This window comes from Epinephelus moara, chromosome 16 (genome assembly GCF_006386435.1).
Source record: "Epinephelus moara isolate mb chromosome 16, YSFRI_EMoa_1.0, whole genome shotgun sequence".
Taxonomy (NCBI): Eukaryota; Metazoa; Chordata; class Actinopteri; order Perciformes; family Serranidae; genus Epinephelus; species Epinephelus moara.
The window spans coordinates 15,155,658-15,176,368 of record NC_065521.1 but is presented as its reverse complement, the minus strand read 5'-3'; the positions used below and the strand labels follow the sequence as shown (position 1 = coordinate 15,176,368).

General features: G+C 40.7%; 2 protein-coding genes across 2 annotated transcripts in view; both read left to right on the top strand.

Annotated features, from left to right (window-relative positions):
- Positions 1-54: 54 nt before the first annotated feature.
- fam50a (family with sequence similarity 50 member A) lies at positions 55-13,279 on the top strand. The gene is made up of 13 exons (XM_050064049.1): positions 55-313; positions 671-755; positions 951-1,050; positions 3,227-3,348; positions 5,474-5,550; positions 6,037-6,103; positions 6,377-6,438; positions 6,654-6,730; positions 7,597-7,651; positions 8,628-8,676; positions 8,823-8,893; positions 9,281-9,391; positions 13,019-13,279. The coding sequence occupies exons 1-13, from the start codon at positions 203-205 to the stop codon at positions 13,025-13,027; spliced, it is 996 nt and encodes a 331-aa protein (XP_049920006.1). The 5' UTR covers positions 55-202; the 3' UTR covers positions 13,028-13,279.
- Positions 13,280-13,422: 143 nt separating this feature from the next.
- si:ch211-207e14.4 (interleukin-17 receptor D) overlaps positions 13,423-20,711 on the top strand; it is a 15,056-nt gene continuing 7,767 nt past the window's right edge. Inside the window, exons 1-2 of the mRNA XM_050064046.1 lie at positions 13,423-13,847; positions 16,552-16,636. Of these exons, the coding sequence (XP_049920003.1) occupies positions 13,725-13,847; positions 16,552-16,636 (208 nt within the window). The 5' untranslated portion in view covers positions 13,423-13,724. The remainder of the gene's footprint in view (positions 13,848-16,551; positions 16,637-20,711) is intronic.

The window sequence follows — 20,711 nt, the reverse complement described above, 5'->3', positions numbered from 1 at the left end:
GAGGTACCTGAAAGCAACACATATATTCCCTCACTACCCAGCATGCATTTCGGCGTCGCCATTTTTCTTGTTGTGGTGCGGTGGGAGGTTTGTCTCACAGTTCAAGAAAACAAATCTGTTTTAATTCAGAATTTAACCTCTGTTTTTGTTAACTGCGGATTGTAATTTCACATAAGCGAGCGTCAAGAGCAAAGACAGCAACATGGCGCAGTACAAAGGAGCTGCCAGTGAGGCTGGGAGAGCCATGCAGCTGATGAAGAAACGAGAAAAAGAGAGAGAACAGCTTGAACAGCTGAAACAGAAGATTGCAGAGGTTTGTAACGTTTTATCCAACACTATAACGTGTTCATTTATTAAATATTATAATTCAGCCCCATGTCCTTCGTCTAAAACCTGTATGTGTAATAGTAACGTTAACGTTAAAGCCCTGAGGGCCAGCGACCTGCGGGGTCAGTGAAGGGGACACCGTTACAGTGTTTTAAAGTCCTATCTATGTTACACTTTAGTCAAGTTGAGTACTATACCAGAATGTTAACCTGTTTGTGATAAAGAGCCAATATGACATTACAGTACAGTCTCTTATCTGCACACTGTCACTCAAAATGCTTCACAGACATAGAAATGTAATTCACCTGTATGTCTGCCCTCTGCTGTGTGTGTTTTCTCACAGGACAACATGGTCAAGTCCAACATCGATAAGAAATTCTCAGCTCACTATGATGCTGTAGAGGCAGAGCTGAAGTCCAGCACAGTCGGTGAGGATCTTTGTTCTTACACATGAACCCCTCCTGTAACACCACAACCTGTCACCTGTCTGGACCAGTTGAGAATGTGATCCAAAGCGTCACAGCTGAGCTGACATGCAGGGTTATCTAAAGATTTAGTAAAAATATAGCTGACAATATCCATGTGATTCTTGTTTACCTTGTTTGTGTTTATGTCTTGATCAGGTCTGGTGACACTGAACGATATGAAGGCCAAGCAGGAGGCGCTGGTGAAGGAGAGGGAGAAACAGCTGGCCAAGAAGGAGCAGTCCAAAGAGCTCCAGCTGTGAGTCATTACTGCCCCTCTGGCTAGGTGTCACACTCTAGTTTTGGTTGATGATAAAGAGCACATGGCTCTGCAGTGGTCAGTCACTCAACTGTTAGTTACGGCTGTTATAAACACTTTTCATGAAAGAAAAAACATCCTCTGGTGCACATTTCTCGCCACTGATTACTGCTCTCAGCAATTCTACATATATCAGACAAAACAGTGGCACCAAAACAACTACAACACAAGTCTTGCAGAGAATGTGGACAGGGCTGTTCTTATGTGTACTTTTGGTCTCGGGGCTTATTTCATGGCTCAAGCTAGGCCCCTTTAAGAGAAGTCCTAATGCTACTGCAACATACAGCATTTTAGACCAGTGGTTTCAAACCCTGAGGTTGGCAACCCCCAAAATATTTCTGAGGCATCACCATAGTTAAGGAGAAGGAAAATTATCTGTTATTGGACTTTCTCAAACTGTTGCTTTTTTGTGAAGTATCACCTTTTCAGGCCTGTAAGACCATTTAAATGACACAATTCAAGAGGGAAAATGTATCTCAGTGGGAGCTCACAAACATATCCTAAGGAAGTCCAGAATCTGTGATGAATGATCACAAGCATTCAATTTAAAGGGATACTTCTGTAATTGTCAATCTGGACCCTGTTTTCCTATGTTTAAGGGACAACAGACAACAATTTTTGAAATTGCTCCAACATTAAGAGAGAGAGAGACCGCTGTAGCCACAACAGCAAATCACGCTGCAGTGTAATCCCTACAGACGATTGTACACCCTCAGTTTACATCCATTAAAAGTGCTTGCCACTAACCATCGGTGCTGGACCTTGCTAATGCACTTGTGGCTGAATGAAAGCAGCCAACATGCAGCAGGAAGCCTGTAACAGCAGCAGATTAAGGGTTGGAGTAGACTCGATCAAACTTTTCGTTATGTCACAAGTTATTATCATGTCCCCAAAAAGTGCAGAAGTAGGACCTTGTTCAACCAAACCTCTTGGGATTACAAACATGCATAAAACTCACCAAACTTTTTGGAAAATGTTTGTTATCAACAAAAACAAGATAAACAATACTGTAGAATAACAGAATCCTCAAAATGTTATGTCTGTCTATCTCATGGATACCATGTAATTTAGATTAACATTATCACCCCCGAACACGGCTGAGCTTCAAATATTCGCTGTCAGTTACTACTGGAGGACCACCCTAACTGTCAGACAGTCTCTCTCTGAAGATGTAGATAGTGCTGCACTTGATTGATTGCATGAAATGTGATGGAAATAATTGTGTCAACAATGTCAAAAGAGAGCTATAAAACAGGTGTGAAACAGTGCTGCTTCAGTGTGAAACTTAAGCAGCTTGTTTCATGGCCTATTAAGTGATTTCTGCTAATAGTTCTGCTTGTGTAAATAACCTGATGTGTGACTGAGAAGGAGACTGAATTAATCCCATGACCTTTATTTGCATCTTCTTCTCTTTCCATGTTGCCTGAGACTTCATAATTGTAACCTTACAAAGTAGATGGTGTTGTCAGTTTCTGATTTGTCATTGGCAGTTCTCAATTTTCAAAACACAAGTTTTCCTCAACTGCACTGAAGCAAAACAATGAGCCATACAGAAAGCTTTGTGGCTAAAGCTCTCCATTTTTCTATTTTCCCGATACATGAGACAAAATGGCAGACTGTCACCTGGCTGATTTTCCATCTGTGATTTATAGTTTTAACCAATTGTTGACAGTTATTGTGTGTGCTTAAAAACAAACTTCATCCCCTGTAGCTGGAACAGGATTGATTAATGTTCTGGCGTGTGTGGAAACAGTCACATTCCACGAAAGGAAACAAGCTTTGTCCAAAGGGTTTGTACTTGTAGACCTGTTGTGAATTAAAACTCTAGCTGCTGTCCAACCCGACCTGTCACAACCAGCATAACAGGGTAAAGATGACAGACGCAGCTTGCCGCCAGATGCAAACAGTTAAACCAAAATTGCTGTTTTTCTGGCACTTACTCAATTTGACTACTAACAACACAGCTGCAAATTTAAGAACCCATGTTCTGTATATTGAAAACACATTTTAAATAAAGCACAAAGAAGCACTGATGATTATGTGGCCATCACTCCCGTCTGTGGGATGGCAATCTTTTGATTTTGTTTCTGCATTATTTATGCTTCTCTGTTTCCAGTAAACTTGAGAAGCAGAAAGAGAAGAAAAGAAAGGAGGAGCAGAAGAGGAAAATAGCCAGTTTATCGTTCAACCCAGAGGACGAAGGAGAAGAGGACGAGGAGAATGAAGAGGAAGAGGATTGTAAGTATTGTGTGTGTAAAGCACAAAGTAAAAAGAAAACACAGAGAATTAGTTTTAGCAGTATACTGTGCGTCCTCTGCCATTTGTTTGTCATCTGTTAAATCCATCAGTGTGATTTGTTCAAAGTCATAGCTTCAGTAGTAAGTTTAAGGTAAAGTTTGATTATATTGTTGCTTATTTATTGTGTGATGTTTTAAGCAGTACTAATGACCCTATTAGGCCCCAGTCACAGAAAGCATTATGCAGGTTGCAAAACACGAGGCGTGCCACACTTCCTTCTTTTAAAAAATTGAATGGCACTAGTGGGAAAAAAAAACACTTGCTGCGCCTTTTTACTGTTGCCAGGCAACCACAGACTCACCTCCTTATTCTAACCTTCCTGTGTAATCAATCGACCATTTATTTATTGTAGTTATTTGACAGTAATCAGTATCTAGTTCCTAAAATGGACAGGCAGAGGGTACTTGCTGTAGCTGTCTGGTTGAGGGTGAGAGGCTGTCAGCAAGTAGTTTGTAGGGCACAGAGAAACAGAGATCTGTGTGGGTACATGAGACCCTAAAAAAGAGGGTGGATCACAGGGAGTACCACCAGTTGGTCCAGGAGCTTCGCCTCCATTTCCAGGCATATTTTAGGATGACTCAGGGGCAGTTTGACAACCTGCTGTCAGCAGGCCCTATAGCTCCGGGTATTCAGCAACCGCTACCATTAGTTTCTCCTCCAGTGTTTACCTTCTGTAAACTTGTTGTCTTGACCACCACTAAGGGCCCGCCTCTCAAAGCATCAGATTGGACAGTGTGGGGAGAAAAAAAAAGACAAAAAAAGAGATGATGTGGGGCATTTTTCTGCTCTGAGTTGAAGTTCAACACGAGGAGTTCCGAGCACTCCGGTAAAAACAGCATACGCTTAGAGCGCAGAAACGCGAGGTGCATCACTCGAAAAACACCTGAGCAAAAAGCTTAATTCTCATTAAAAACAATTACAAAAAGACTCCCTCAGCTGCTTAAACACTTTCTGTGTGATCAGGGCCTTAAACTATACACTGTACAATATATATATATTTAGTCTTAGAACAAGAGAGTGATGACTGGTTGCTGTGTGTAAACAAAAGTAGATCAAAACTATGTGTCGGGTGCTCGTGGAGAATGGGAAACAACAGGATCAACAGGAAGGCGATCCAGACATTCCAAAAAATATAGAAAACGAGGAAGGAAGTATTAAAAAGCTTTTATTGTAGTAGCTAAATCATTAAAAGAGCCAACATGTCTCAACCACTGCATGTTTACTTCTCATCAGGGCTTTTCTATATTTTTGTAGTGCCCAGATTGCCCTCCTGTCATTATATATTTAGTCTCTTGTGGCTCTGTAATAGTATTTTAAGGCAAGATGTAGATCTTTAAGGTATACCATGGTGAATGATTATCAGTTACTGTTCGCAAACACACTTGTCATTGAAAGTAAAACCAACCCCAGATTCACTCTTATTTGGCATTTGGCCTCGCTGTATTTTTATTACTTTGGCATTGTGCCTCTTGAATACCTGTTGATTATAGTCTGGCTACCTTTTTATAAAGCCCTGACCTCACCTGGGCTCTGTAGGGGGGGGGTGCCCATAAACGTCCTGATCACAGAGAATAAGAAGAAGCTAAGAAAATACAGGCAGAGGGCAGAGTCTCTGCAGAAAGATACACCACCACACACTTCTCATGGGTCATATGAGATGATTGAGAGACTCTACTTCTGTGTGAGTCGATATAGTTTTTAGGAAGATCATGCAGTTTAACATTTTGGGTAAGCTTATTTGCTTTCGCGCAGATGGTTAGATGAGAGGATTTACACCACTCTTATGTCTGTACACTAAATATCAGGAGACAGTAAGCTTAACTTAGCATAAAGACCGGAAACAAAGAGAAACGGCTTGCATGGCTGTGTTTAAAGGTTAATAAAATTCATCCAGCAGCACCTGGAATCTCATTGTCATCGACATCAGACCCCACAAAGTCACACCTCCTGGCCCCTGCAAAATAACAGCTTGTTGTTTTTACACTTTGGTTTTTATGCGTATTAAACAAGATGCAACACGTTAGTTAGGAAATGTATCTAATAGATGTTTGACTTTATCTCATAGACTCTCCTGTTAAGAAGAAGAAACTGGGGAAAAATCCAGACGTGGACACAAGTTTCCTTCCTGATAGAGACAGAGAGGTAAGGAAAATATAAATGACTCTTATTGGAGGCTGTTTTTAAGAGGCAAAAAACCCCTACTTGGTCCATATTTAACAGGTTGCACTGTAGATGCGTTCAGCAGATCAAACAATAATAATAATAATAGAGCTCAGTTTTGCCTGACTGCAGAGACACACACACACCCAAGCAATGGCTAGGATGATAAGTAAGTTTTAAATACCAGGCTACCAGATATACTTCCACAATTTTTGCAAAACAAACAGATCTCTGAATTACTGTTGCTCACAACAAAGAGCTTAGATTAACAAAACCTTACCCATGGGACAGCTGTGGCTGGTGGCACAAACGTAAATGTGTTTATACAGTTATTACAGTGGTACACAGTGTCGTTTTTACACTGTGACATGCTCATTTGTTGTGATACCAGTCTTAAATGTTATGTTAATGCAACATGGCCGCCTTCCAAAAACCTTACCATCGGCTTTGTCTGCTTCTTGTGTTCAGGAGGAGGAGAACCGCCTCAGAGAGGAACTCAGGCAGGAGTGGGAGCTCAAACAGGAGAAGATTAAGAGTAAGTGGGAGAATTACCTGCTGCACACACACACACACACACAAACAAACAAACACACACACACACAAACACCCCTTGTTATTACTTAAATTCAGTAGTGTATCCATGTATCTTTAACTCTGAACACAAGAACACAGTTTGTCCACAATGTCTAATTTTAGACAAAGGTCTCAGATATGGGAGTCTTTTCCCTGCTATACGTACAAAACGTACATACATGCACACTCACACATGTTCTCAGTCCAAAACAATGGTGTGTATCTATGTCGGCAGGTGAGGAGATTGAGATTACATTCAGCTACTGGGATGGCTCCGGACATCGTAAGACTGTCAAGGTAAAGCACGATGAGCCGCAACACTGGTTCACTGTTTTCAGTTTCTATAAAGACACAGAACTTGATGCAAACTCTATGAAGAGCATTGATAACAGGCTACTTCAGGGGCAGTAACAGTACACATACCCATCGTTACTTTGGTCAAACAACATGCTCAACATAGGGATTACTCTTGTCATGTTTGCACTGTGTCTTTGTGTGTGTTTTGCCTGCAGATGAAGAAGGGTAATACCATCCAGAACTTTCTGCAGAGGGCCCTGGAGGTCCTCAGAAAGGACTTCAGTGAGCTCAGGTGAGACCTTGAAGACAGAAGGAGTCTCAACCAAACTATTAATGAATTGAATGAGTACACTCTCTTCTCCTCGTTTGCCAAAGCCATTATAATGACTGGCCATTGCCCTCCCACGATTTATTTTGTCCCACATTTCTTCCTGTTGTTTGACAGTGCAGGCAGACTATATTACCTTGGAGAAAAATATTGAGCTGACAAAATTTACTTCAGAGAAGGAAAGTGTGTTACACTGTAATCTTTCTTGATGGTAGTGACAGTCAAGGTTCCAAAGGTAATCCACTCCTGCCAGTGGGTGGTGCTATTTGTTTTGGTTGCCTGTATCTAACATGGTGGCCAGGTAACAATTTTTCTCATTTTACAGCTAAACAGTACACTAAAATATGTTTCTCAAGCATTTGCTGGAAATAGGCAACACAGTAACAGAGTCTTGATTGACATGACTTACAGCTGTGTCAAAGACGCCTCGCCTCTGACTGGTTATTTTCCCTCAGGGTGGTTGATACTTGCAAAGCACTATGAGAAGTAGGAGGAATATGATTTTCTTAGGGGGCGGGACCCAGGGTTGCAGTTGAAAGCTCATAATCTCTGATCTTATTTAAAAAAACAAACAAACCGTGATAGATGAACACATATAATAGAACACGCTTGGCTACATACACACACCTTAAGTCTCCCTACTCAGCCTGTTTAATTTTAAACACAGCAATGATAACATCAATCATCGTTATCTGCCACAGCGTCTTTGATAATATTCAGATCCCACACATAGAGGCGTTAAACACGACAAATGTAATCAGTTTTCCATCTTACATTTTCCTTACTTGTCAAAAATAATTTTTATTGGACTCAATGTCTTCCTCGTGCAGGTCTGCAGGAGTAGAGCAGCTGATGTACATCAAAGAGGATCTGATAATCCCACATGTAAGTACTGACACGCCTATGAAAACCGCAGCTCAGTTGGATTTGGTTTGTTTCGTTTAATAAGTGCTGCAGCAGATTCAACACCTCTGATGCGTGTCTGTCTTTACGCTCCAAGAATAACTCTAGTGGCACTGGTAGAATTAATATTCCATTAAAATTATAAAAATTCTCAAACTGATCCAACTGTAAAAATCTAGAGTTGGATTTTATTCCTATGTTTGTGTCCTTGACTCGGTGTGAGTTCAGAGGTTAGTGTACTTCCTATCTTTCTTTCTAAAGTTTTTATTTAAATTTTGAAGGAGAAGGTGGGAGTGAAAGGATATTAAAGAAACACTGTATGAAACAATTTGTATTCATGCCACGTCACATGTTGTGACTGCCACATATTATATATCCTCATGCACATGGCTATATTTAGATGCTCATTCAAATTGCAAATATCTGTATAACAATGCAGTAAACCGAAAGGTAGGCTGACCCAAAATATGAGATGGATAATTATATAGTATTAAAAGTGGAAACAGGCAACTCCCCTCTGCTTAATGTTACTATGTGATAGTGTTGTTTGCCCGCTGGCGCAAAGAAAACTGGATCGCTATACTCTCCTCAGAGCTTTGCAGCTGCCAACAAAACAGGACACACTGCATTTTGTTTCCCACAGTCACTTTGATTCCACCATCCACTGTTGCCTGTAACTGCAAGAACTATTTACATTGATATTCTTTGGTTTCTGGGCATAGCTACTGGGGAAAACTAAAGGCCCTAACCTCTTCCTGTTTTGGTAGCACAAGGGGTGCAGGGAGAGGAGTTGCTTCACAGGATGGAGGGTGATATCATGACAACCCAGTAACAAAACTGGAAATAAGGGGTTAGGGAATCTAGAGATTTTAAAAGGATTTTGGGACAATATAGGTGCTGTATAAGGAACAGCTGTGGCACTGAAGTTTATCATACTTTCTCTGTTTGTCTCATTCAGCACCACAGTTTTTACGACTTCATTGTGACCAAAGCCAGAGGCAAATCTGGTAAGTGAACACCAACAGCTTTCAGCCCATTCATACAGAATATCTTGATTAGTTTTTACATACCATATTTGTTTCTGCACAATACATGGAACAGTATGAGTCTGTGTTTCCTGCCTTTGCACACAGTTTCATCGTTTTCCCCACAGGTCCTCTCTTCAGCTTTGACGTCCACGATGATATTCGACTGGTGAACGACGCCACTGTCGAGAAAGATGAGGTGATGATTTTATTTTAAAGCAAAAACAAAACAGTATTTCTGTTTATTGATGTGTGACATTCTAAAATCAATAGATGAATTTGGTTATGCTTTCAAATCCCATGATCAACTGCCACACCTCTTTCTTCATGATCCAAGATGTTTTTTCCAATGTAATTTTCTTGCTAAACTAGCTGTTACTGTCCATATTCATAGCACAGGTACTGATATTACTATGAAGCTAAATAGGCAACGAAGAATACTGTGATTGTCCACATGACGGATACTTTCTTGCTCATTTCAGTCTTCATACAAAGCAAGCACTCATATCCTGTAACTTTTATTTACGTATGCACAGCATTTAAAATCAATGTCAAAGTGAACTCAATCGTGCTATTTTGTCTGAAGTCTCATGCAGGTAAAGTGGTGCTGAGGAGCTGGTATGAGAAGAACAAACACATCTTCCCTGCGAGCCGCTGGGAGCCATATGATCCTGAGAAGAAATGGGACAAATACACGGTGAGTTGGTTTAGCCAAATGTTAGCTTACATCACCCAGTTTCCCTCTCAGGGATCATTCAAGGTTAATCTAATCCTAAATCTGATTCTTTCAAACAAGTCAAAAGGCTGACACATATTTTGATATTGATAACAAGAGACTCACAGTGTGTTCATACTTAGTTGCAAGTCAGCAGCAACTATTGTGTTGTATGAAGTTGCTCATACATCAGACATCAACAGGTCTTCCTAGTTTTCTGGAATTTAATCTCTCTGGGTGATTCTGGCCTCAGTGTGATCTCACCGTCATGCTCCTCTATTGGGATAAAACTGCCAGAAAATCTTTGAAAGCTTGATGCTATTCAGGTTAAGAGTTTGTCAAGACAGAAGCTGGATCTCCAGACTGAGAGACAGAGGAGAAACAACATCCATGCTGTCATTTACTAGGGTCCATACTAGGACAATGCCATTCCTCTTTGCAGATGATACCAGCATTTTTGTCTCAAATAGAAATTTAACAACTCTCATCATCACTCTTTTCTTTATGTGATCCCCCCCCCCTTTTTCTCTTTGTATTTATACATGTGTGAAACAAATAAAATAAATAAAATTTACTATGAGGCTAGACAGTAATTCACTATTATAATCTGTCCACTCTTAAATGTAACATATTATACTCTCCTATCAAGACCAGGGCCCCATTTCAGAAAGCAGGATCAGTGAAAACTCGGTTCAGCGTAACCTTGAGTCAGTTACTATGGCAACATACTCCATGAAGCAAACCTTCTGGCTGGCAGGTTTGCCTCATCTAAGCCTGAAACTAATCGCCCACTGAGCGTGTAGCAGGAAGGAGAGACATGGCCTGTCCTTTTTTGAATAAAGACGTAGACATTTGAGGCACAAATTATTCAGAGGCTATTGCGTAAGGAGATGGTGATTAGACCCTGTTTGGATGTCTTCTTGTTCCCAGAGGTGTGTCTATATGAAAGATACCGTTTCATCTTGGTCATATTGACAGAATGAAGTCAGTATAAGTATAATTTCTCACCAGTCTGTACAGTATTTTTGTGTTTGATTTTGAATTGCTGCCAAGTGTGTTTGGGCCCCATCAGATTACAGCTGAATAAGAAGATATAGCAAATTACATTACAACATATGAACACTGTTATCATATAAAAATGTTTCTATATTTCCTGTATATTAGACATGCATTAATGCATCACATTATATAATGTCATTTCACTTCACCTATTAACACACTCTGCAGTCTTTTTTTCCATGCCACCTCACGCTGTTTAGCTGCAGCTGCCGTAACAGATTTTTATTGTTAGACATGTTTGAAGTCCACATACGCATCATTAAAATCTTCAGTTCAGTCAGGGTGAAATAAGTGGTTTTGGTGCTCACCGTGAAGGCGCTTCCCTCTGGCAGAACATATTCAGAGTTGATTGAGTTAATCCTGATCATCTGTTCTGGAACCGAAAACTCGGAGATCCCCGGCTCAGGCTTAATCAACTTGGAGATTGGGATTAGGCTCAGAGTTTGTTGAGCCCGCCTTCTGAAATAGGGCCCTGGTGGTTAACATTTATAATCAGTTAAATCTGTCACAGCTCGAGATCTGAATGTTGATCTCTGTGTTGTTTCTGTTGGAGATCATTTCCTCCATCCAGCCTGCCATGTAGTATAATTACAAAATATTATATTAAAGTTAACACACATCAAAATGTACAAATTTAAATACATTTTTTAAAAAGTGAATATTTGTTGAAAATTATAGAATTTGATTCTAGTGAAGTAGTTTATAGCATATAATCATAAACACTACAGTTAATACTATTGTAACAGTTTTTAAAGTGGCATCTAGTAGCATCTACATAAAAATAACTCGTTAATTTTGAATGAAGTTTGTCTCAGGTATAAATTATATTTGAGTTGATTTTGGTATCATGTTAAACCTCTAAACGCAGTTACATTAAGCCATTATCAGGGCCTGAATTTCAGCGTGGTACCCGCGGTGCCGATTTTGCACATCATTTCATTGAGTCTTGTAAATCGAGCAGTTATAATGAGGGAAATTCCCACACACATTTACAGCGATATCTAATCATTTTTACCCAAGATTTGCGCTGGTGTGAAATGCAGCCTGCGGGCAGACTGGTCAGAACACCAGAATGCTGCATCAGACAGACCGACTCCCACCTCCTGGACAACGGACCTGGTCCACTCTTTTTACAAGGCTACAAGTCCCCTCTCGGCTGCTGCTCAGCAGCAGCACATTTAGAAAATATGAGTTTTGCCTATTTCTTCCAGGTGATGCACACAGTTGCAGCAATATTATAGTAGTGAAAATGGTCCTTTGATGCTCATATTGAGGTTCTGTCACCTTGCACTACAGTTTCAATGTCTTTATCCGTCACAGACATGAAAAATATAAATATTTCTTTTTAACTCAGCCTATCCTGTCCATTTCAAAATAAAAGCCCTCTGATAACGTTTATGACAAAATCATTTCATTTGTTCAAACAAGGCTTTTTATTGTGGAATATTGTCATGACTGTGTATAGCGAGGTATGTGTATTTGTAAAATGTACGGCACTGTGCCTCTTAGCAGCTGATGTTACAAAACGTTACCTTCAAGTTGCCACTCAGATTCGCTCTCCAGACAGCAGGGAAAGAATAGATCATGGGGACAGGAGAGAAGAATGAGCCACCAGAAGAAAGACTAAGGACAGTGATGCAGCGTAGAGAGATGACCTCTAGAGAGGAGGAGATAGAGACAACTAAATGTGACAATGTATAAAGTTCAGAGAATCCAGAGGAGAGCAACTAAGTGCAATCTGAGGTAAGGAATAATAGAACATAGGAATAGGTGTAGTTAAACTCATAAGTAGTATTTTACCCCCCCACAACCCATGCATTATGATTTCATGCCATATGGGTGATCTTTGCTCTGTGGAGAGATGTAGCCCATCTGTACATGAATTGTGTGTGTGCAGTTGTATGGACCACTGCACTTTCTCTTAAGTCCCTCATGGGTGCAATATTAGAACACATCTGTTCGTGCAAGACCTTGTACTTTTTAAAGGGTGGTATTGGAAGGAAATTAAGTTTTGTGGTGCTGGATGTTAGCAGCGAGAGCATATTTTCCGAACAATGGCTTTTTCAAGTCCTATGCTGGAAAAAAATGTACACTCACAACCTGTGAGTGTGTTCCAAAGACATACAAGTGTTGAAAGTATAAACTTGAGCCATTCTGTCGGGGAAACAGGATAAACAGCTCTTTGTGTGGCTAATAACCACTGTGTCCGTATGATTGTTCTGCGAGGAGAAACCTCTCCAGCATGGTGGGCCTGCCAACTTTTTCTTGCATGGGCACGCTACAACATACCAGTGCTCTATCCAGATGCCTGGCACAGTCTGTAAACTGGTGCTTGATGAGAAAGAAGGAGCTGCTGTCATTTAGTAACACACAACAGATTGGATCAGATTGTTTCCAGAGGAGGGTGGAGGTTAGGATTAAACAGGAATATTGTAGCATCACATGTAAGTTACTTGAGGTTGATCAAATAGTTTGATTTACTGTTTAATTTCACTGTGATGTGTTTCAACCTTGTGGAGTAACTTCGTTTTGTGTTTGTTTGCTTTTCAGATCCGGTGAAACAGCCGTCTCCTCCTGTCTCTGGACTCCTTGGTTGTTAATTTCCATTAATGTCTTTCATCAATGCTTTATTAAGATTTGATGAACTATTAATTCATTATTTTACTTGGTATTTAAAATACTAATTTCCAAAAATGTATTTGAATAGCCATCGCAATGTTTCCTGTGAAAACAACCCCACATTCATTTGTGTATAGCTCATAAACATGTTGTAGCATCTAAGCTTAATAAAGTGAACCTGGTTATGACTCACTGGGCTTTAGAGTCATTTGGCACCTACACTTGGATGCTTGTGCCTTTTGTTGGAAAGATGTTCATCATTCCTGCGTATTTATGCCGCATGTCAACAGGCTTTTCTTGGCTGCGGCTGCAAACTGTAAATTGCATGCGACAGCCAAACCGGCTGTCTGCCTCCATGCTCTTACAGCACAAAATGAACTAGTCTGGCAACGCAACTGTTAAAACATGTACAGTGAGCTAGCTGGTTGCACCTCCACCCCCGTAGCCTTAAGACACCACTCCCCTCCTCGTCTCACTCCGTCGTTCCACGCACCACTGAGGACACTTTAACATTAGATTCACTTTCTGCACTTCTTACAGCCATTTAGTCCACTGAGGGCGTGTGTTTCCTCGTGCGGGTTGGTTGGTCTGAGGTCTGGTGCTCACAGTTGGACCATGTCATGCTGGCTGTAGCAGCATGTTGAAGGGAGCTCTTGTTTTGTACTATTTCTTTGCACTTGGTCAGCCGCTCTGGGCTCAGGATGATGTCACAGCTGCTGCCATCACTCCTCAGGACTGCAGCCTGGACTGTATACGACAGGTAAACCAGCTTTCCAACCTACTGTGTATTTACACAAGCTCTGCTTTGGGTCTTTGTTTTGTGTTGACATATAAACAGGCTCGCCTTCTGTTGTAGCTACTTTAATATCCTTATTTCATTTTGTGGTTTCTAATCCAGGTGGATATTTTTATGTCAATCTACTAACCTACTGACCTGAGGTACACCCTGGTTAGGTTTGCTTTGCTGTTAAACAGGCTGCCTCCCCTCCAGCTGCAACTGTTGGTGTTTCTTTTGGCTACCGTGAACAGCAGTGGACCTGCTCTTCTGCTCAGACAACAAATGTTTGTGTTGAAGCTTAATCGGGAAAGTCTTAGAACATTTCTGAAACTGTACAGACATTAGGTTCATTTGTGGTCATCCTGTTATCCTTTGTCAATATGCATGACTTAACATAAAGGCTTGATCTCTATCATGCGTGTCCTGTGATGTCAACAACACAAGCCTTGGAGTGTTTCCTCCCTCTGACGCAGAGTTTTGGCAAGTTGGGATATACAATATGTCCAGAAACCTAAAAAAAACAAAAACCCGTCTTTAATCTGACAATGAACAGATGCATGTTTTGAGATGTTCTTCAAACCTGCATTTATGTGAATTGCCAGAAAATTCAACCTGACTTATATAAGTAAAACAGACAGAGAGGGGAAAAAATAACTCTCGTTGACTTGGTCATGACCTAAAGCAGTGGTTCCCAACCTGGGGGTCGGGGCCCCTCGTGGGATTGCAAGTTCAGTCTGAGGGGTCACATGTGAACAGATTTGGAGAGCAGAAGTAAAATATTTCTGCTGGCACATTATTTTTCTGACTTTATTCTAAACAGTGTTTTTGCTCTTGAATCACTGGATGATTTTACGTCTTAAAGATTTCATAATCTGAGAAGGAAAAATGTCTCTCTGGTTGAACAGGGTATGTCACATGAGGGTAACTTTATCTAAGAGGTCCTAAGTGAAAAAGGTCAGAATCTACTGTCCTAGAAAAGAGAGAGCTACATTTTTAATTAAAAATAAAATAAAATAAAAAAGAAACTAACATTTTTAATTAGAAGACTCAAGTTTTTCCAGCTAAAAACATTAAGTGTCAAATGTCATCTGCTTCTTAATATTGTCCATCTTTTCTGAACGTCTGAAGACACGTCTTTTCCACGGATATTTTGAAAACCTGAATATAATTATTAACGTACATGTGCATTTGCCCCCCCAATAAAAACATGAAAGTAGCAGAACACTTTTATTTTCACAAAATTAAAGACACTTAAACCCTTAATTGATGCATAAAAATTAATCAGAATGTAGGAAGTGTCTGATGCTCAAAATTTTCTCACAGAGGACCCCCAAACCACCTGTTTCAAATGTGTCGTCCCCCCCAAGTGTTGACACGAAACCCATGCCCTAGACTATAAATACTGTATCTCCCAGCATGCCAGGTCAACACAACACACAGGTAAACAACTTCTTGCTGCATATTTACTTCACAGCAGTCCAGTAAATTGTAATTTTCTTATATCTCCAATGAAAAAACCTCCACTGAAAACTTTAAACCAGACAAAACGCCTCTCTCCTGTACGTGTTCTAGCCTGGACCGGCCTGCGTCACTTCTGTGTGAAATGTCAGAAATATTGTACACGTGGTCTCAAATTGGGAGCTCCAGGCAACGGGTTGCTATCAGAAGTTTCATCCTCTGCATGAGAGTTGTTTACGTTCATAAAGAGTAAATGGACAAAGGAAGAATGCCAGGTTTTCAACATGAGCCGAGCTCTAGTCCCAGTGTGAGTTACACAACAGTCCTCCCTGACTGACACACTGTCATTTGAGCTTCCCTCGTTCTGTATCAAATTTCTTTCGTCTTGTGTGAAGTGATCACAGAAAGTTTTACATTCAAAACCTTTTGTCGGTGTTGACTTAAGTGATCCTCTTTGTTTGGTATCATTTTCAGTTTTTCTAAAATGGAGGATCACACTTTTACCTTTATGGACAGTGTACATATTGTGTGTCAGCCACGTGTCCTGTGTGTGTATTGGAAAGTCCACCCACATTGTGAAGGTGTCAGTTGAGGATGAGTCATTTGTGGCATCCCTGCTAAGAACATTGATTATGTTCTCAACCTGCGTGCAAGTAAATATCCATGCTACAAAGACCTTCTGATGGCCATTACTCAACCTGACAGTTTAATTGTGTGAACCACCACACACACTCTTTCTTTCTCTTGGTTTGTCATTATTTCTTCCTCTAATTTTCTCCACCTGTTTGTCTAGTTATGGTCTCTAAACCTGCAGGGCAGGGCAGTCAGCAATATGAATGTGCACCTCTGGTAAGACAGACACTAGCAGCATGTGATACAGTAGCTACTGTGAATCATTACTATGGATTGTTATTCCCCATAAGCAAACACCCTTTTTTGGGTCTATACTTGGCTCACTATTTACGACATTTCTCCTGAGCCCCTGAACATCTGGCTTTTGTTTTTAATGAGAAAGGCTACAATCAGCATTCACGGGTGTGAATTGGCTTCAGTTCCATGGATGTATAAAGAAAACTAGATACAGGTTGGATGAAGGGTCCTATTCACTCTCATTTTTCCAGTCTGTTCACCTGATTGCAAAATGGCATGATTTGCAAACCACATTCAATATGCACAGGCACAAATGCAGCTGAGAGTGTTGGATTCATTATTGCTTTCTCCTCTGCAGAGTGGACCTGGATGTGAATACTGCAGAATAACCAGAGCTGATGTCAGAAAGGCTCTGGGATTTAACTCCCTTCAAGCATTTGGAAGTAAGTCTGATTGTGAACCCACAATTAACTGCTTTCTGTGTGACTACAAAGACAAACTTTGTTAAATATTGAATGCACTAATAAAGTAATTGCGCAAACATGCACTGCTAAAAAAAAATCAAGGGAACACTTAATGGTCACAGTATAACACCAAGTCAGTTAATCCTCAGGGATCTCAATCTGTCCATTTAGGAAGAGATTGTAAATCAGTCTCACCTACTTAGGTGCAAAAAGAAGTGATAACAGGTGCAATGGAGAGGCAAAAGCAAGACAACGTGGTGTCCACAGACAGTTGCTCTCTCCTTATCCTCCCTGACTCATTCTTCTCTAGTTGTCTTCTGCTAGTGTCCTTGTCACTACTGGTAGCATGAGGCGGTACCTGCAGCCTAATCAGGTTGCACAGGTAGTCCAGGATGGCACATCTATACATACAGTCGCAAGAAGGTATGCTGTGTCTCCCAGCACAGTCTCAAGAGCATGAAGGAGATATCAGGAGACAGGCAGGTACACCAGGAGAGCTGGACAGGGCTGTAGAAGGGCATGAACCCAGCAGGAGGACCGGCATCTGCTCCTTTGTGCAAGGAGGAAAAGGAGGAGCACTGCCAGAGCCCTACAAAATGACCTACAGCAGGCTGTTGGTGTGCATGTTTCTGACCAAACTGTCAGCAACAGACTCCATGAGGGTGGCATGAGGATCTGATGTCCTTTAGTGGGACCTGTGCTCACAGCCCCGTGCAACTTGATCAGTCTGTAACATCATCCAGCATGACTGGTTTGGAGGTGGGTCAGTGATGGTGTGGGGAGGCATATCCTTAGAGGGGCACACAGACCTCCATGTCACAGCCAACAACACCCTGACTGCTGTTAGGTACTGGAGGAAATCCTCAGAGCGATTGTCCGACCTTACACTGATGCAGTGGGCCCTGGGTTCCTCCTGGTGCAGGACAATGCCTGGCCTCATGTGGCCAGAGTGTGTAGGCAGTTTCTGCATGACGGGGGCATTGATGGCATTGACTGGCCCTCTTGTTCCCTTGACCTAAATCCAATTGAGCACCTCTCGGAGAGTTATGTATTGTCCATCTAATGCTGCCAAGTACCGCCACAGACTGTCCAGGAGCTCACTAATTCCATGATCCAGGTCTGGGAGGAGATCCCCCAGGACACCATCTGTTGACTCATCTGGAGCATGCCCAAATATTCCTGGTAAACCCATGTAAAATATTTATCAAACTTGTTGCTGCTGGCAACAGTGCTAATATTTTATTTTGATGAAAAATTCAACAATGTTTGACCCAACTGGATTAATGTCAGTCTTGGGAAGGTTACTTCTGAAATGTAATAGGCTACAGATAAAGCTACGAGTTACCCTGTTAAAAATGTAATGAGTTATGTATTTCAGATGTGCCATCACAGGAAAGTAACTTATTGCATTTTATTGCTTTCCGTACAAATGGGCAATAGCTGATTGGCTTGATTAAAACGACATAGGGTGGTGCACATTTAAACAAGAGAACCAGCCAAAAACAATGCTCAAACTTTGAGGGCATACTGCCAAATGAATGGAGCCTGTCTGGGCAGAGACACAACTGTAAGCCATCTTACTTGATGATATTGTATTCAAATTAGTTCTAATGGATTTGCTGTCCGCAAATATGCCAACAGATGGCATTCCTGCACACCAAAAAAAAAAAAAAAAAGCAAAGCAACTGAATTAATGTGAAATTCTACATATAGCCTAAACTTAAATTGGATTACAATTTTTTGTAAGTAAGGGACTGTTCTTTATCAGAGGAGGGGGTGTCTGGGGTGTGACTTAGTTTTTGTTTGTTTGTTTGTTTGTTTGTTTGTTTTAGTGTCTCTCCCTGAAGGTACAAATATTTTTCCTTGAGCCTCCTTGAGTGACTGGTGGAAACTGCATGACCCTCCCTCAATCATAAACGAGTCATTAGATTTTTAAAACTTACCCTTTGATGTTTGAAAGTTAATAGTTAAAGGTTGAAGACAAAATCAAGGAGTTGAAAAAAGCCTCGGCTTTTCACTCTTGTCGTGCATGCTGGTGAGCATGAAAAGATCGCTAACCAAGCCTACCGGGCACAGGCCCAGGGGCCCAAGGTCTAAGGAGGGGCACCTGGCCCTGTGCCTGCAAAATGGCACTAAAATTAACACGGAAGAAGCTTCAAAATTACCACATAGAGATGCAAAGGAACTGCAAAGAGACACAAAATAACTACAAGAAGGTGCAGGACAACCACCAAGAGACATAAAATGACAAAAAAAGACACAATTACCTGAAAGAGACACAAAATTACCTCTTAAAAATACAAACTACAAAGAGATGCAAAACCACAAAAAGAGGCATTTCGACTACAAAGAGATGCAAATCAACAACACAAGAAGAGGCTAAACAGCTATAAAAGCGTGTGTCTTGCTCCAATGTAGGAGAGGTAGGGGGCCTTTTGCATATCTTTGCCCAGGGGCCCACTGTTTGCTAATACGCCCCTGCTAGTTAGTTAATGCACACAGTTTATTTTTTGGCCAAATTTTTAATCAGATGTAAAGAGATTTTAATAAAATATCATGATTTAAAGCTCAGATTTTAGATCGTTTTTTTTCTGATGGAAGCATTTGTCACACAGAAAGTGTCCAAGGACCGTTGGAAATTTGAAAATCCAATTATAATTTCTGTTTTTACAATTTCTGGCCATGATAAATGGTAAAATTTAAAATTTTGGCGGCAGGTTTGGAAGGCATGTTGTCTTTTAAAATTGTCGGTAAAATAAATACACAATACAACCATTTGAATTTGTATGCCCCTCCCCTAAACCAAAATAGAAAATATAAGGCCTTCCCTAGTGCTTAAAAAAATATTTGACATGCCTCCCCATTTGTGCACCACCCCCTGCCCCCTCATAAATAACAAACACTCCCAAATTGTCATGGATTACATGCATTAATTTTCCATAACTGCTTATTCTGTTAGGGGTTACGGGGGAGCTGGAGCCTATTCCAGCTGACATTGGGCAGTAATTACCATATTTTGATATTTAATTACATTACAAATTTACATGTAACTAGTTACACCCTTCCTTATTTATAAAATAAATATTTATACATTAATCTTTATCCCTGCTTTATTTACAGTCTATGCTTACACCCCAGCACTTATTAACGTTAACTAACCACACAATTATTTTTAACCAAGCTAGCGCTGTAGTTCAGACGGATAGCAATGTCCGTTATTTGCTTGGTCAACCGCTTTAGTTCAGACTTTAATATCTCAACAACTATTAGACGAAATTCGGTTCACAATTATGTTCCAAAGGATAAACGGAACAACTGTGGCTTTATTGATCCTCAGACTTTTAATCTAGCTAATTATGCTAGCTAGCCATGTTCAGGTCAAAATTTTACCTTGTATAATACTTTGTTTTATGAACAAATAGGCCTACTGGCAAAACTATTTACATGCCCTACAACCTCAAACCTACTTTGTGTTGAAGCAAAATAGCAAATGTTAGCATGCTAACATACTAGGTAGATGTAATAGCCTATTTCTTGCTAAACATTAGCATTTTAGCATTGTGACTGTGGGCAGACTAGTCTTTCTTAAACATCCTTTGTTCTTTTACATTAAATATCCAGAAATGTATAGAGGGTTGCAGGGATGATATTTTTATGAAGGCCAACCCCAAAGTTAGCGTCACCCTGGTTCCCTTAATATAAAGCCTATGGCTGTTGGATTATGCAATCGCTTAAGTAAAAAGCTAATGTTAGGCTATAAACAAACTTGTCAAATGATTTAACATTGCAACAAGGCTGTAAAGCCATGCTTGGCGTGATGACACTGTTAGGCTGACCAAACGTCCTCTTTTGCCCGGACATGTCCACTTTTCACGTCCCGTCCGGGGCGTCCGGGGGTTTTTTATAAAGTGATGATAATGTCCGGTTTTCCGTGTGTTTGTGTGTGTGTGTGTGTGTTAGAGTGCGGCACGGGCCGCATATTTCTGTCCGAACCCGAACCGAGCCCGACATTATTTAATGACCAAAGCACTGAGTTTGTGTCACACAGTTGTTA